Raw genomic sequence first — 18,879 nt, 5'->3', positions numbered from 1 at the left:
AAATCAAGAACTCCATCCACTTTCAGTGCTTATACTGAAGCCCCAAAACCGATGCAAGCAAACTATCAATGCTTCCAAAACAAATTTGAACGGGGAAAAGCAGGAAACTTGCAGCCTGCCCAAATGGCAGCTTTTGGTCTCTTGCCAAAGCAATTGGTTGTAACTTTTGCCCTACACTATTCCCCCCCCCCCCCACCTCATATCATACCCAGATGGCTCTATTGCATCATCACCCACAGAAAAGGGTAATTTCCTGGCTTCACACTCTTCTTCCAATGCATGCATAACTGACAATGGCAAATGTCCCCCCCCCACTTCCCCCGAGTCATTCCAACTACCCAAAGTACAATACCCCTATACTTTTGCCAGAAAGAGATCAGAAACATCTAAATTAGACACAAAAAAAATCTCCTTCCCCTGATGGTATTTCTCCAATTGTCCTGAAGTCTGTGCATCAGAACTGACTCCTATCCTATGCTGCCCGTGCATACTCTCTTACTCCACTGGTATATATATCCCAAAGCCTGGAAATTGGCCTATATTCAACCCATTCCTAAGAATGGTGACAAATCACTTTCATCTTAATTCCCCCCTATCTCACTCACCTCATTCCTATCTAAAGTGATGGAGAAAACCATTAATTCTCAACTCCTACACTACCTCAAAGGCACCCAGCTATTAAGCAACCACCAGTACGGATTCCATCGCTGCAAATCAACAGGAGATCTACTCTCATATATCATCCATCACTGGACAAATGCCATGGAGAAATTTGACGAATCCCAAGTGAGAGAACAGAACCTGTTCTCTCACCAACCCTCTTCCTTCTGTATATCAATGACCTACTTAGTTGACCTCCAACCCAATACACAGCTTTGCAGATGACAGCCTACCTTCCACTTGACAAACCTTACTCTACACAACTCACTTCAATCTACAGAACATCAACACCACTACCACTGCCCTCAATTCTGACCTACAAGCCATCCTTCAACAGGGTTCAGATAACCTCATCAACTTCAATGCTAATAAAACCCAGTTCTGTCTTATTTTTCACAAAAAAGAACCATTTTCCCCCAACATTATTTTTGATAACACTCAAGTTTCCAGACAAGATGAGATTTCTTGGAATTACCCTGACATCAGGCCTCTCCTAGCATAAACACATCACAACCATTGCATCCTTAGCTTCCAAAAAACTAGGCTTTCTTTTTCACTCAAGACGTTACTTCACCTCTAAACAACTGTTAACCTTATACAAGTCCCAAATCTGCCCAGCTATCGAATACTGCTCTCACATTTCGAGTGGGGCTCCTAAAAGCTCCCCCAAAATGCTTGACTCAATACAGAGGAGACAATTAGGTTGATAAATTACCCATTTCTTACCAACTCACTCTCCTTACTTTCACATAAATGTTTGGTCTCTGCAATTTGTGTATTCCACAAATATTTCAATGGCAAATGTTCATCTGAAATAGTATCAATAATTTCCCCACTCAGTACTAAGCCCAATGGAACACGTACAGCTGCCGCCCAACATCCTTTCACAGTACACCTTGAAACCCATAGAACAAGTTTCTTTTCCTCCTCCTCCTCCTTCATCCCTGCTACTGCTGTATTGTGGAACAGTCTTCCTCCTGATGTATTTCCCAAGGAATATAATATACAGACTTTTAAATCAAATGTAAACAAGTTTCTCCTTTCCCAACCCACTACCCATATACGGTACTAACGTACTATGGGATGATCAACCAACCTCTCGTGTATAGGCCCAACATAAATAAAATATTTCAACTGAATGATTTTTACAACTGTTCAGGGAAACTGGAAATATGGAAATGATGATTTGGAAGTGGAAGGATATATCTAGAAATTAGAAAGCTCTTGGAACATATACATCAACTCATAGAAAAAGACAAAATAGATAAATATACTGCTAAAAAAAAAATTTTAAAAATCACTCCTCATACAAGCATACCACAACAGTCCCCTTATCAAATTTATTGTGCTACTACTAAAACCATTATTAAAATATTCAAAATTTCTGATAAAAGAAATACTAATCAACTATTCCAACGTATCAAGCAAACCACCATATCACCCAGTAATATTCTTTCTTCTTTAGATGCTTTTTCTCTATATACTAACATTGATGTGCCCAAAATCTATTGGAATATACAAATTATCTCCTAAAAACATTGTAAACATATGCTGTGCCATTGTAATAATATGTTATTATTTATTTATTACTTGTAATGTCTTTTGCTTTATACTTTCTATATTATCTATACATTTATATGCTGTTATTCTAATTTAGCTGTGCGCGCTTTCTCTCTCTGAATCTTGCTTGCTATATTATTACATACTATGTTTATCTACCCTTCGCACTACGAGTCTTATGCCTGAGATACTAGAAAATTTATTTAATTTAGACTCCACTACTAATATCATTTAATTAGCATAAAACTCAATAATACGGCCAGCAGATTTCTCTCTCTAACACGAATTCCTTCAATGAAACTTTACACAAACAGTCGTGGTCTATTCTTGCTATCTCACCTAGTTTCCTGCTCACAAGTCCGATTTATTTAGGAAAAGTGCAGTTGTAAAAATAAACAAACAGGCATCACTCTTTTAACAAAAAGAACAAAACAATTTATTTACATTACTATGAAATATACACGAATTTAAACATTAAGGAGATTGCTTTCTCTTTCCATTTATAAAATCTTTAGCATAAATTATAACCTATTTACTTTAACATTAATTAACTTCTTTAACTCACAATCTTATTTACTCTCCGCTTACAAATTCAAATTATTAAACTTCTAGTTTACTTGCAAAGAGGTTAGCTAACTCTCTGTTAAGTTATCTTTACAAAATTTATATCAACTTCCAATATGCCAATCAATTCTCTTAATGACAATTCTTACTACTATTGAATAATCTCTTAAAAGTCCATCTACAACCTACTATGAGAGGGAATATACAAAAGGTTTTAACTTACAAAGACTCTGCATTGCATATTCAGTCAAAAGTCTTTCACTACAGTCTTATGGCATTTCTTTCATCTCAGATCTTGAGCTTCCTCACGAATGTCTGGCTTCAGTAATATATCTCAACGGGAAAATAGTGGACTGTGAACTACGACCGGCAAAAGGTTGTTCTCCGACGGCGAAAAAGAAAATCTTCCGAGCGAAGTTGCTTCAGGTGATTTATATCGGCTTTCTCCTCTGCTTTGGCTCGCCGAAAATGCCTGGATGACTGCCGTCTCAAGTAGCATGAACTCCCACCTCTAAGAAACTGTAATTGCCACCAACTGTCTCTTTTGACTCTCAAATGGGGATCCCTTTCTCTTCTCGATGACTGGAAGCTCTTCCAAAAACTGAAACTGCCACCAACTCTCTGCTTCGGGAATTTACATCAGGTTTTCTCCTCTAGCTTGGGATCACCGAAATGTCTGGATGACTGGAAGCTCTCTGGTCACTTGAAACTTCATCTCTGGTGGCGATTGGAACTGGGCAGCCTACTCTCTCTCTCTCTCTCTCTAGTGACTTCTGGATCCAGGAAGCTCCCTATACTTGGCTCTGTCCCCTTTTATTATGCTGGCTCTGAGACCTCGCACGAAGTTTGTAACCCCCGAAGAATTCGGCATGATTCTTTCATCTTAAGTTTCAAGTTCGGCCTGCTTTCTTTTGATTGTAAGTTGCCAGCCATCGGAAAGTTGTTTGAACCTTTCTGATTGACTTCGGAGGTGTTTACGTGCAGAGCTTGTAAGCCTTTCACATACACACAAAAATTTCATAAACAAATTTTCTTATGCCGCCATGTAGATCTATTACATACAGCTCTGGTGGCAAATCATTATCTTTGTTTTTAACATTCTAAAATATTCTTATTAAAGGAGTATATACAGATAATTTCCAAAGGGCTATTTACAAAAACATCTAGTACAAAATATACAGAGACAAACAAGGTTTAATTTTACATTATTCTTATGGGACTTGACCTAAGTAAAAAATCAATGTAATGTGCTTTGGAACATTTAAGCTACAATCGAGTTTTTACAATATTCTCTCTCTCTCTCTCTAATCAAACTAAAAACTAATCTCTCTCTAATCAAACTAATCAATTTCTTTAAACATGACCATTTACACGAACAAATTTTTGGTCTTCCCATGGCCAGAACATTAGTGGTACATTTGTTGAACTTTTTCTTGCCCATATGGAAATACAATTCTTAATCCCTCAACACCCAATAACATCTCATACAATGGTAGATAAGTGGACAATGTTCTTTCAGTATGTTTAGTCCCCAGATTAAAATTCACCATTGAATGCATCGATTATCTTATCAGTATCAAAGTATACTACAAAAACCTACAAAACAGCGGAAATGATTTACATTCACCTCCTATTACTCTTATTGTATCAAAAAATCCATCATATTAACAAATTCATTACAAATACAAATACTTATCTTCTGTCACTATTTCCAAAAATGCATTCGGATCACCGTGCAAGCCTAAAAGAAAGGATTCAGATCATCCATGGAAATGATACCCACAAGCGCTGCAATCGCTATGGTAAGCTAAAGATTCGTATTTCTCTTCTGATCAATCGGCTGGCCTTTTTAAAGAGATGCAGAGACAATAACCTCATTCCGATCTGCATCAGGCTAAAAAAGAAATTTACGTCCGCTAAGGCACTTCGTATCTATGACCACACAGAAAAAGCAATGCTTAGGGAACAGATCCAAACAGCCCGCCGAAACCTAGCTACAACACAAAATCTAGTTTCTGAATTACAATTAGAACTATCGAGCTATGTTAACCAAGACATTCTACAAACACTTGAAAGAATTACTGACAATTCGGCCACGCATACCCTGGAAAAGAACAAAGAAAAACTCGAGAAAAAATTCCACAGGTTGAAACAACGGCAAAATATGGCGGCCAATCAGAGGACTTCCTCCCCGAGAAACAACAATGAACAACAAACAAGGGAGACAAGGAGCGACCAACCACCGACAAGCAAGAACCATGTGATCAACTTATCAAGCCACACCCTGAACAACGGCGAACTCACGCTGCTGAATAAAGGACTGAACTACGCAATAGCGCCTAAAAAGGTAAACAAATTAGATTTTATCTACCACATTGAAAGAGGCATCAGATCCCTACCTAACAACATAGCAGACAAAATACGACTAGAAACCAGTAATGTCCTAAATACCAAGAAAACCATGCAGAATAACCTGACTAAAACAGAATTAGCAGCAATTAAATCGTTAAAAGCCAAACAAAACATAATAATAACGAAAGCTGATAAAGGCAGTGCCACTGTTGTCCTTGACAGGTTAACATACATACTGCAAATGAACGAACTAGTAGCCGATAACAACACATATAAAATGGTAAATTATAACCCAACAAAGAGGATAAAGGACAAAACAGAAAAACTATTAAAGTCTGTCACTTCTTGGCCACCAGACACAGTTAAAAAACTCAAACCCCACTACGCCTGCCCCCCCAGAATATATGGGGTTCCGAAAATACACAAACAAAATGTGCCCCTTAGACCAATAGTGGAAGGAATAGACAGTCCCAATTACCACCTAGCCAAGAAATTAGCGGCAACACTTAAGGAGTTGGTAGGTCATTCCCCCTCCTACGTAAAAAACACACAACACTTTATAAACATAATCAAAAACATAACACTCGACAAAGACGACTTATTAGTCAGTTTTGACGTTTCTGCCCTTTTCACTAATGTCCCCATCAATGACACAATTCTCCTGCTACAGAACAAATTTCCGCCCGACATTACGGCCCTCTTTGCCCACGTACCAAAGTCCGGTTACTTCGTGTGGCAAAACAAATTCTACCTACAAAAGGAAGGTACGGCCATGGGCTCACCATTATCCCCCCCCCAATCGCGAACTTCTACATGGAAACCTTTGAGCAAAGGGCTCTTGATTCCGCCACGCTTCGACCGACAATCTGGCTCAGATACGCTGACGACGTGTTCGCGATCTGGCCGCACGGTCGACAAACGCTACACACATTCCTTAGCCACCTAAACAAACAACACGAACGCATACAATTTACCATTGAAATCGAAAACCAAAATTCGCTCCCGTTCCTAGACACACTAGTTACACGTCTTCCTTCAGGCAATCTATCCTTCACGGTCTACCGAAAACCGACACACACGGGCCAATACATACATGCGAATTCATATCACCACCCAGCACAAAAATATGGAGTCATAAACACCCTTAAAAACAGAGCCACAACTATTTGCTCTAACCAGCAGGCCCTGAAACAAGAACTAAAAATCATTAGTGACACATTCATAAACAATGGCTATAACAAAAATACTGTCAATAAAATACTCTATTAAACCACAACAAAAACGAATCTAGACTACAGTAAAACCATAGCCATCCCATACATTAAAGGGTTATCAGAAAAAATCAACAGAATCCTACAACATTATAACCTTAATGCCACCTTTAAACCACCCACTAAACTTAAAACCATATTCAGCTCCTCTAAGGACCCTCTCCTCCCATTAGCACATCCTGGAGTCTATTGCATCCGCTGCACCTGTAACTTACCGTACATTGGTGAAACAGGACGGACAATCCCTATACGCAAAAAAGAACACATTAGACACATTAAATATAACCATTATGGTGAAGCAGGCCTCTCAGACCACGCACTCAACACCTTACACCAAATCAACTGGAAAAGCACCTGCTCCTTACACCGTACAAAAACATGGTACGAAAGAAAATTTAAAGAATCCTGCGAAATCCTGATAAACCACCCAAATATCAACAATAAAGATGGTATGAAAATTCCAAGGATCTGGATGGCACACATTCAGCCAACCTAATTTGAAAGATTCAACACAAGTCAGGACTCTAGCCAATCTGCTATTATTAGAAACCATTCCACTCCAACTGGCTGGAATGATGTTAATATAATGTTAATATATGTATATAGTAGACAACACAAATAATAGGACTTTAGCGTTGATGTATAATTTTTTTTCCCACCAGAGGTCAGGCCAACAATTGTGGTAGCGGTTAGTCAGTGTCTTTAACGAACCAGTATGATTGTAGTATAGCTTGTTTCCTGTGTATATTTGTACGCTCCAGAAGATGACCTTAACATAAAGGTCGAAACGTCGAATTGTAAAATTTTAGTAATAGTAAACTAAAGTTTTTATTCAAACACGGTAGTTGTCTCCATAATTTCCAAAAATGCATTCGGATCACCGTGTAAGCCTAAAAGAAAGGATAATACCTATTGTTCAGATTTAACAAGTATCAGGAGTTCTGCTAAAATACTTGTCTGTTAATAAGAGAAATTGAGTGTAAATGAAATAACGTTAATCTCTTTTCCTTTAAATTTTGGATATTGTATTATCGAGTGTTTTGTATGAGAAAAATAGAAATTGTATATGTGGTGAATTGTGCATAAGTATATCTAGGTCAAGCTAAAGTTCCAGACAAAATAAGAGGATTAATTAGTGACCTGAGGCTAACACGAACCCCTATGCAACATTGACCTTTGCGTTTGCAACGGTATCGGGTGCAGAGTATTGTAGTGCTGAGGGACAATGAAGTAAGAGTGAGAAGGTCATCAGAGCCTGGATATACAGAGGTTTATGATGCCGAAAAGGGGCTTTTTTCTTTTCGTTTCCAGAGAGTAGATGTTCCAATACGGTCGGTAGTGGAGTGTCCAAGTGCAGTTATGTGGTCAAGTAGAATTCCAACATGAGATTTAGGACTCCATATGGCAATGAAGTCAATGTAAACCGAAGAGATTATGCAGAAATACGAGGTCAAACAACGGCAGCTGAGCTTTGCAAGGATCGTAGGCAATGAATTGTGACCGTATTCCCAGACCTACATACATGAAGCAAGGCCAGAGGAACGTAGCAGCAAAAGAAACTCATCTAGGAAGAAACTGATGTGAAATTACGAGGCCACAGGAATTCAAAAGATGTTCGCAAGAAAAAGCCAGAGAGATCCCGACTTCGTTACCAAGTAAGAACTTTCCATTTGTCTAGTAGGAAGAAAATTAGTAAATTTTGTGATGGTGAATGAAAATTAACTGGAATTGTACTTTATGTAGAAATGCAGGACTTTAGGAACTTTACCATTAGATGAGATCAATTACTCTGTATTAGAGATCATAGCTACGTTATAGTGTGTAATACTAGGATCTGATGTTAAAAGATAATTCCTGAACCTGAGTTTTATGTGATGATAATCTAAAATTAGCTAAAGTTTTAAGGGATAACTTTCTAGGCACGTGGTCCCTGAAAAGTTCAAGATTAGTTAAGGGAAAAGAGTGTATATATTATATCGAGTTGCTTAATACACCCTATATGCTAGACTCATTTGAATTTATTGAATGACAAATGTATATCACTTTTTCTTAGTAATGAATAAATTCTTTTCTTGTCAAACAAATAACTTGCCTGATCACTAAATTCAATGCACTGCTCATAAACAGAACCTGCGTATGTATTTTGATATAGTCACGACTGCAAAGTGAGAAACATATACGATTATAGTATAGGAATAAGATAGAGAATTAAGGATTGTGTGCCATACTGAGTATTTTAATCTTGGATAAAGAAAATTCTCTTATCCTGTAAATTCTGGTGGCACAGCTTAAACAAATTTCCAAAATTTTAATCAGATTGAGTACTAGTAATCTAACAAAGAATCTGGCTTAGTCCGAGGCACTGTCTTTGTTATCAGTTTTGCACACTTGAGCAATATATTAGTAGCGGCCATAAGTTTGAAGTACTACCAAGGATTAAGATTAGACAAATCCCAGACGTTCCAGTAAAATATGGGATCGCCTCGTTTTTGGCTAATGCGTCCCGTTGTCCCGAGAAAACTCTTCGAGACAGCTTTCTGTCATGTATTTTAGACTTCAAGACTGAATAACAAAATTGATGAGTTACAATTTCTATTCTATTACAAACATTGCTCTCTGTCATTAGAGGGAACTGTATACGTGTTGTTATTTTCTCAAGGCGAGTGATGGCAACACCGCAACATGATATATGATAAGTTCGTTAGAACAGTGCAATATGATAAGTTCGTTAGAACAGTGCAATATGATAAGTTCGTTAGAACAGTGCAATATGTGCAGTGATACTGGCTTAGCTTTAAATAGCACGGAATGGTTCATTTGATTCACACCATTTTGGAAGCTTGCTCCGAGAGAAACAGGATGGTGCTTGCAGAATATTAATTACTGTATGGCTGTTGTTAAAATGTATGGTTTTTCAATTCTCCTGTGGCCCTGTTGAACGTTGAAAATGCCGAAAAGGAAGTGCAATTATACACTTCCTTTTTATACACTGCAACAAACCATTTGAAAGCAACTTAAAGTGACTTAATGAAAATATGCAACCTAACAATTTGATTTACTATTTGTTTACTTATACTTAGTAAAGTGTGTGGATAGTAAACCTTACCACACACACACACTTTGAAAGTTAGAATCATTTTGTAAGACTGGCATATGTGATGGATGCTCATCCTAAACTTTCATCCTCAGTCATAAGTGTCCTGTATTTTTTTCCAATGTATCTGGGATCCCTAGACAAGGTGCAAAACATAACATATAAGTAGATAACAAAATTAGCAGATTTTTCAAAGACGAAGCTGAACAAGAATTAATTATAAGATTTAATTGATAACATAAAATAAAATAACCAACGATATTAATTTTTTTAGACCAGAGAACCACAATAGCCATAATTTCTTCTATAAAGTCTCACGTAACTGAACATTATTGAGATAATAATCTTCCCATACCAGACTATTTACTTTCCATCCCAAAGAAAAAACAAACAAAAACATACCTGAAACAACAAAAAAATTGGCCCACTTACATATCCTTGCATGCAATACAATCAAATCATACTCCTGAAATTGTCACAATTATTGATTTTCAATACTTTACTCTGAATCTTTAGAAATAAAAACCACCCAATACAAAAAGCCCCAATTTACTGCCCCTCTCCAGTCAATTAAGCAAAATAAATGATTTCCCTCTACTCTCAAACCAGCCCAATACCCTGATGCTCCTTGAACTAACTAAACTCCTCTTTCAATAAAAACCACAAAGCAAGCACACAGTCTTCTACTAGGTACTTCTGATTATGTTTGTTGATTACTATGTAGGTTTTTAATTCTTTTTTTTCCTCCCTCCTTTTTTATTTTCAGTTTGCATTATAATTCATCTTTTTGGTACTGATTTTTTTTTATTATTATCGGTTTTATTCATATTTTTTGGCTATCTGATATGTATTTTTACACTTATGTAGTAAGTGTAGAAATATACTTACATCATGCTCATCTTTCAATTATATACTGTCTCAGCTAATATCAAGCCTTGTACCAAGTTATTTACAATCTTTACTTTCAAAAAATTTCATGCAGGCATGTCAAAATACTATTCTTTAATTAAAAACTTGATTTAATTTTCTCTCTTTTAACTAGCTACTATACAAGAGGCTGCTTCATTGTCAAAATCTTTTCAATTTCATCTAGTATCAACTGAAATTTGTACAAAAAATAATTTCAATAATTATTTTGATATTTGTAATACCATAGAAGTTTATTACACAGATACATATTATTTCTTTTCTATATATATATATATAAAGAAGACAATGCAAGCAGACATGTGTTTGTGCATGTATATATACAAGGGTGGTCTGAAAAGTTCCCGGCATCGATCATAGATGGCAACACTATCGGCAAGATTTTTTTTCTTTCTAAGTTCGTACATCTGTCATAAGCATTCATGTGAAATTGCAAGTCATTCTATCAAGTAGTTTGTGTTACACAGCTGTCTGAAGCAAAAGTTTCAAAGCACGATACTCGATTTTATCCCTTGAAATGGATAAAATCGAGTATCGTGCGGTTATAAAATTCTTTGTAAAAGAAGGCTTGAAGCCAAAAGAAAGTCATTCGAAGTACATAAAAAATTATGGGCACTCTTCTTTGTTTTTGACAATTAAGAAATGGACTGCTGAGTTTAAACGTTGCCGTACCAGCCTTGAAGATGATCCATGTGAAGGACGTCCAAAAAGTGTAACAACACAGAAATCATTGATCAAGTACACAATACAGTATTGGATGACCGGCGAGTCAAAGTGCGTGAAATTGCACTTTGACTATAGGCATTTCAAAAGAATGTGTAGGATATATTTTGCGTGAAGAATTGCAAATGAAAAAGATTTGTGCAAGATGAATGCCACAGTAGTTCAAAAACACACTTGCATGAAAATCTCTGAACAGTGCATGGAGCATTTTAACAAGAATAAAACTGATTTTGTACATCGATTTATTACTATGGATGAGACTTGGATTCACCATTACACACCAGAATCCAAACGACAGTCAAAACAGCGGACAGAAGTCAGTTGTTCAGCACCAAAGAAGACAAATTCGGCTCCATCAACAGGAAAGGCCATGGCATCGGCGTTTTGGGATGCTAAAGGCATTTTGTTTATTAATTATCTTGAAAAAGGTAAAACAATAACCAGGGAATATTATTCTGACCATTTAACTAGACTAGATGAAAAAGTTCGCAAGAAAAGACCTGGTTTGCAGAAAAAAAATTATCTTTCATTAGGACAATGCACCTGCCTACAAAGGTGTTTTGGCAATGGGAAAATTAAGGTATCTGCACTATGAATTGTTGGAATATACCCTATTCCCCTAGATTTGGCTCCCTCTGACTTGTGTGTTGCCTGCATTGAAAATGAAATTTGAAAATGTCAAAAAATAAAAATAAATAAATAAAATAAAAAAAATTGCAGTAACATTCTCCATATTTTGCCAACTCTGACTAGTAAGTTCCTATCCAAATAAAAAGAGAAGAATAGGCAACATACAAAAAGAATAACAGCTGAATTCAACTTACTATTATTTGACACTCAAAATAAATTACCTTTTACGGTTAGTACTACACAAAACAATATGTAAATATATATATATATATATTTTTTTTTTTTAGGTCACATCAGTGGTTGTCTTCAAAGCATTTTTAGGCTGATGGGTTTATACACAACACCAAAAATGAAATAATAGAAAATTTAATTGTCAAATCAAATGTTAGTGTATCAAAAACACAACACCTGAAGCTTAAATGAAATCTATTTCATATCGGTCTTTGTATTTTTGCAATGATTGCAATATCGTTTACAGAGCACTTTTAATACATAAATGGGAATTTGAAACAAAGGTAAAAAAGGAGAAGAAGAATAAAGAGCTACAATTATCACCTATTCTTTAAACAGCCAAATAATGCTAGAGGCTTAATGGAATGAAACATCATTAAACCTCTAATGCATTACCCAATTAATGGATATATATTTCAAAGAATGAGTAATTTGGTTAGTAAATGCCTTGTCCTATGTTTTTGGAATTCATCATCTCCATCACCTAATATTCTTTTGGAAAAATTGATGCAGCCATAGAGGAAAGAGCATTCATTTATTAGTACTGAAAGGTTTCAACACTCATAAAGCTTTGGCTTTTTTGGGTACATCAATAATCAAATGACCATTTTTTGGAGTACACTAACTTTGATGACTACAATCAAATAAAGTTTTAGTTAATAAAAAAAGAATATGTGACATCTTTGCATGTTAAGACAAGTGTCTTTTACCTTTGTTTAATAAAAATAAATCAACTCTTACTTCATTGTGCTGTTTCCTCTGTTCTTCATCAAAGGGATGAAGACATGGTCTTCCACAAAGTTCACAAATATCTCCATGAAGATAAACACATTGCTCTCCATATGGACATTCACCCATAATAGCAAAAGGACAGAGTACTGATTCTGAATGTGGATTAGGTTGTGCTTGTTCTATGAGGCCATCATTTTCTTGTGTTTTTAAGATATCAGCATAAGATTTCAAAGAACCTAAAAAAATTCATTAGTAAAAATGTAATTAAATAAAAAATAACATACTAGACAAATATATTTTTATAGATACAATATGACTTTTTAAAATGTGTCTGGTAGACATTAAAAAAAAAAATAAAATATAGACAGGGTGGGGGGGGACAAATACTAATAAGAAAATGAACAATATTCATCTACTTAGTTGATGATATTTTGTTAGTTTTCTATCCAGCATCTTCAGATGATGCTAAATTAGAAAGCTAACAAAACATCAGCAACTAAGCACAAAACAGTTTTTTACAGTATGCAAACAGCAACAATTAGTTAATAGTGAGCAAACAGTTTAAGATCGTAATGGACAACATAAAGAACTGAAGTCCTAATTGGTGCCAACTTTTGTTGGATATATACAGAGAGAGAGAGGTTGAGAACCATTAATTCTATCTTAAAATGAATGTCTCTGAGATTTTTGGTAAACTGATACAACCATACTTGTTGAGATTTGGGGAATGTTTTACAGCAAGTTTGAAAAACAGTCTTTCTAACTTATGATTTCTGTGTAGCACTTTTGTTTTCTTCCATCTAATCCTGTGTGAAAGGGTACCCAAGGCATGGTTTGCTAATTCTAACTTGACATAATAACAGTGCTGAATGTATAACTTATATTCTCCAAGGCAGATATCAAGAGATCTTCTTGTCTGGCTACAGCAAGCTAGGTCACAAGTAGGGAAGTTCACATACTCCTAGATGTGAATAACAAGACAGCATGTCATTAGGTAAATGGATAAGAGTTGTGTGATATATGGCTTAAATGAGGTGTTTTTATATATATATATATATATATATATATATATATATATTTTTTTTTTTTTCTCTCTCTCCCACACAAAAAAAGCAGAAGAGCCTATTGTAAACAGATGGTGTGTATGTGTAGTTGGTATTTAAATATAAACCATAAGAATGACTGTACACCAATCCTTTGATGTAGATCTCATCATAGTTCCTTCTAATGCAAGAGTATTATGTATGCATTCACCAGAACTGGCATCACATGTCAAAAAATGCCAAACCTTAAATCCCCCTTATATGATCAGCTCTAACCAAAAATTTCCTTATCATTCTACTCATGATATCTCTTGCTCTCCAAATTCTGATAATTACTTTGTCTTTTGATTAGCTGTCTCTAAAGCTTAATTTTCAATATATCAAAATACCCAGCAAGGTCACCTTCCCTAGGGGGGGGGTCTACAATGTCCACAACATAAACTAACTTCTTTTCTCTAAATCTAGTGATCAAGCTAGTTAGAAATACTAAGGTATTTGCCATTAACAAAAGATAATTCTTTCTTTTTTTTATTATTATTTTTATTTTTATTTTATTTATTTATTTATTTATTTTTTTTATTCATTTGTTTTTCTTTTCTATCACTAGAGGTCAGGCTAGAAAAAAGATTTATTAACTGCGTAGATTTAGTTTACTGGTATAGAAAGCATGAGCATGTAGCTTGGTTCTGCATACAGTTGTATTCTTCCGATGATGACCTCGATATAGAGGTCGAAACGTCAAGTTTATTTTATTTGTAATTAATAAAATAATCTGTTCAACACGTGTGTTTTTGAGTCCCTAAATCTACAAATATGAGTGAAGACTAACAAAAGATAGTTCATCTACCCACAAGAATACCAGATAATCCTCACCAACACCCTTGACCCCCCTTTTCTTAACTAGCACTCCTTCTAAATACACTGTAGATGTCACTTCTCCACTGAGATCATTACCTCATTCAAATTTCCTTTACTATAAAGAATGTGAATGTCCTTCATCCAATCATTCTGTCTAATGTCCTTTGGAATTACAAAGGTGCCATATGGGATGACCTCTGGAACTTCTACTACCCCCTTCCACAGAGACACAAAGTGTCTCTGTGGAAAGGAGTAGTAGAATATCACTCACTGAAATCTTTGCAATGAGCTAAATATCTAATGTGTTTAATGCAAAAAGAAAATAACCTTAAAAAAGAACTCAGACTAAAAACTGTATTATAGAAGCATCTAATGCTGAATAAACTAGGACAATTAAAATTTAAAATCCTATCTGGGCACTACAATTATGTGCTGTAAGTCATTTTTATAGTGGTAACCTCTCTGATCATCACTGGAAGAGTGATGCAACAGACCTTGAGCCAGGCATGTGTTAAATGTGCACTGACTGGCAGGATGAAATGATTATCAAGAAGGCTCATTATGTTCACTACTAGCCAAACGACAAGGCTGAAATGAATACTGAAAAAGATATCTTGTGTCAGGATCTAAACATAACAAAATAACAAGCATTGTAATAGAGTAGAATTCCTGATCAAGTTACTCTGCCGTTACTCACTGCTAAGTATTTGTTATAAATCATATAAGCTTGCAGCTAATTAATTTAGATAATCCCAACTGTTTACAAGAAAATACAAAAGTAAATAAAATATTCTTTACTATCCAAAACATCATTTAAGATTAATTTACTTTAGAAAACACTTTTCCTGTAGCATTTTTCCAACTTGCCTTGAAGCAGTAATGTATATATCTAACCTCTCAAAACTAGGGACTTAACAAATTAACATTCTATGGCAATTTTTTTTTGTGCTCATGTGCATGCACTTAGATTCATGCTAAAAGTAATAAAATCTATAAAGTGCAATTAATTTGCTCATATAATAAACCAAAAAATTAATATCAAGCATGCATGCATGCACAAATCAGTCATGCAAATAATTTATTTGTATATAGCTGATGATTAGTTGTATATAGTAAAATGCATTTATTTATTTTTCTTTTGTAAAGTTTTGTGATAATGCATCATTCAGCCACATAGTTTTTGTGATGTGATGACAATGGATGCACTAGAATTTTGTTTACTATCTGATGGCTAAGACAGACAAGTAATGAAAACATTATTATTTGACCTCTATCAAGTCACAGAATTCATCATAACACTACCCACATTTTATATAGGTCATATTTTAGATATCTTATCATTGCTAAGATGCTTACTAAAAAAGTGGAAGGCGGGGTAGAGGGAAAGAGGGTGGGACTTGTGAATTTTAAAATCCTCCAAATGTAAAAATATTCATTTGCAATTTATCGCGACACCATATTAGGTGTCCCAACACAAAAGTAATCAATTGTAGATATGATGGGAAGAGAAAGCAAAAACATGAAGTAAAAACATGTTTTCCCATTTTCAGAGCAAATCGTTAATTACAAAGAAGAATGAAAACAAGTAAAGCATTCATAAATCATAACAGTTTCAAAAGTAATCCACAGAAAAAATTTCTGAATGTAGCCTTATGAATACAGTAAAACCCCGAAGTTACACGGTAGGTGGGACCAACAAAAAGCGTGCAAGTCAAATTCGCGTAACTCGGGGTATAATTTTGCATGTAATTTATATATACAAACATACAATTGGGAACCAAAGGTTTACAAAAACACCTATATTTTTTAAGAAATATAATCATAATTGTAGTTTTTCGTACATAAAAAAAAGAAAGTTATTTTGATGGTTTCATAAAATCTAATAGATTCGTCTGACGGCATAACGTCTTTTTCTTGTCACACAAAATTTCTTCATAGCAAGCTAATGATTTTTTTATTCCTTGCCTTGTGGCTACAATTCATTCCTCGTTAGAATCTATGTTCTGCTGCTAGAAGGATTCGTAGTCGATTGTGTTTGTTGAAAGCTCCTGATAAGATAAGTGTTATTTTAAGTTATCTTTGATAAATTTACTTGAATATTATGTAGTTTCATTCACCTTGCGTATCTTAGTGTGTCTGTTTGTGTGTTTTTGGTGTTTCATTTTATATAATTTGATAAAATACGTTAGTAGTGAGTATGACTCCCATATGAAGGAAAATGGCAGCCAGTAATGATGGTTCGCCATCTTTATTCAATAACGGTAATATAAAGGAGATCATTCAGCGAAATGTATGCTTTGCGGAATGCGGTCGGAGTATGGTTAGATGATAATAAAGGAGTGAATGTGTGTAGAAAATGTAAGGAGAATGAGGAATTAAAGTGTATTTATTTCAGGTAGTGAGTGTGATATTTTTGTCAAACTTCAGAATGAAGAAAATAGTGATATGACAAGAAATGGTGAGGTTGTACCAGAGAACTGTAAGGGCGTGAATGTAGAAAGTGATGGTATTAATTCAGAGCAAATTAATGGTTTTACAGAGAACAAAAAAGATGAGATAGATGCAATGAGTGAGATCGCGTTGTTGAGCGGAACGATACAAAGGGCAAAGCGGCAACTAGAGCGTATGAACAACAGTCAACTGAGTGTACCAGCCAATAATAAAAAGTATGATAGGAAAAATAAGCGTATGAGTGTGAATGTAAACAAAATGAAGGAGAGAGTGCTGTATGGAGACTCGTTAGTAGGAGGTATGTTAGTAGAGGATTTGACAAAATCGTACCAACCTGGTGCGACCATAAAGGATGTAACGGAGTCTATTAGAGAGCAAAAGGAAAGGGTGAAAGAAATGATTGCTGGGGTAGGTATGAATGATTTGAAAGGAGATAAAATGGAAATGATAGAGGCCCTGAATGAATTGTTTGAGGTAGCAAAAGAAAAGAGTGAGAGAGAGTTAGGATGCTTAATCTTTTGCCATGGTATGACAATGAAATATTTAAAAGGAGGGCCATAATTGCGAATGACTTTATGCGTGGGTTATGTATGACGAGTGGTGTGGAATTTGTGGACGTGTGGAGTGAGTTCAATGAGTGAAAGGATCTATACAAGATGGATGGCTTGCATTTGAATGGAGTCAGTGTAAGGAGACTTGAAAAAGTGTTGCTGAATGTAGTGGATGTGCAAAATCAGGGAAACTATATTTATTAAGGGGGGGGGGAGTAGACAGACCTTAGGGAGGCAGTTGAATGTATGAATGAGTATAATATGCCCAAGCGAATAAGGAGGACAACAAATCAGAATGGGATAGTTAATATAAGATATCAAGGTAGGGATGGGGCTAATGGGGGTCTTAAATTCATGTACACTAATGCTAGGAGTATTAGGAACAAGCAGGAAGAGTTTTTGGCCATGGTTGGCACTTCCGGACCACAGGTTATTGGCATTAGTGAATCATGGCTAACTGTAGATGATATAGCTAGTTGGATTGAATGTGATGGGTATGGTGTGTTCAGGAATGACAGGGAGAATAAAATGGGGGGGAGGTGTATTGTTGATGACAGCTGATGAGCTGCAGGCAAGGAGAATAGAAGATGAATTGCAGGATAGAGAAAAGAGCACGTTTGAGGACATTTGGTGTGAGATTGTGGCTAGTAGAACAAAATATATAATTGGGTGCTGCTATAGACCAGGTGATGGAAAAGATGGTGGAGACAGTATGCACAAGCAAATAGAAGAAATGAGTGGAAGGAGGGTAATTATTATGGGAGATTTCAACTATGGTTGCACTGATTGGAGTGAGGAGCGGACACACAGGAGGAAGGAATTGGATGGTTATTAAGGGATAACTATCTGTGACAGCATGTAATGGAAAATATTAGGGGTCAGAGAGTGCTTGACATAGTAATTACATCTGAGGATTTGTCTGTAACAAATATAACCACATTGCCACCAATTGGTGAGAGTGATCATAGGGTCTTGACTTGGGAGGCGGCTAAAGGTGTGGAATTTACAATTAAGACAGGGTACATGTGGAATTATTGGGCTGGAAAGTATGACAAGCTTAGGAGGTTGATTGGTTCAGTGCCATGGCATGTACAACTGCAAGGACTAGAAGTTGATAGTGCATGGGAGGCAGTTATGAAGTGTTTGCATGAAGCAATGGCTGACTGTATACCTAGAGTCCGAATAATAAATCAAGTAGGGGTTAAATGGATGAGTAATACCATTAAGCTTGA

General features: G+C 35.7%; 1 protein-coding gene across 4 annotated transcripts in view; it reads right to left on the bottom strand.

Annotated features, from left to right (window-relative positions):
* Nucleotides 1–18,879, bottom strand: part of LOC150110112 (putative E3 ubiquitin-protein ligase makorin-1) — a 287,948-nt gene that overhangs the window by 88,156 nt on the left and 180,913 nt on the right. For all 4 annotated transcript variants that reach the window (XM_090391472.1, XM_090391481.1, XM_090391489.1 and 1 more), the window contains one exon: nucleotides 12,754–12,980. In XM_090391472.1, the coding sequence (XP_090247598.1) occupies nucleotides 12,754–12,980 (227 nt within the window). The remainder of the gene's footprint in view (nucleotides 1–12,753; nucleotides 12,981–18,879) is intronic.

The sequence above is a fragment of the Typopeltis vanoorti genome, chromosome 1 (genome assembly GCF_054136105.1).
Source record: "Typopeltis vanoorti isolate ZY-2024b chromosome 1, IOZ_Tvanoo_1.0, whole genome shotgun sequence".
Taxonomy (NCBI): Eukaryota; Metazoa; Arthropoda; class Arachnida; order Uropygi; family Thelyphonidae; genus Typopeltis; species Typopeltis vanoorti.
Note: the sequence above shows the minus strand (reverse complement) of the source record. Positions and strands in the feature narration are given on the sequence as shown.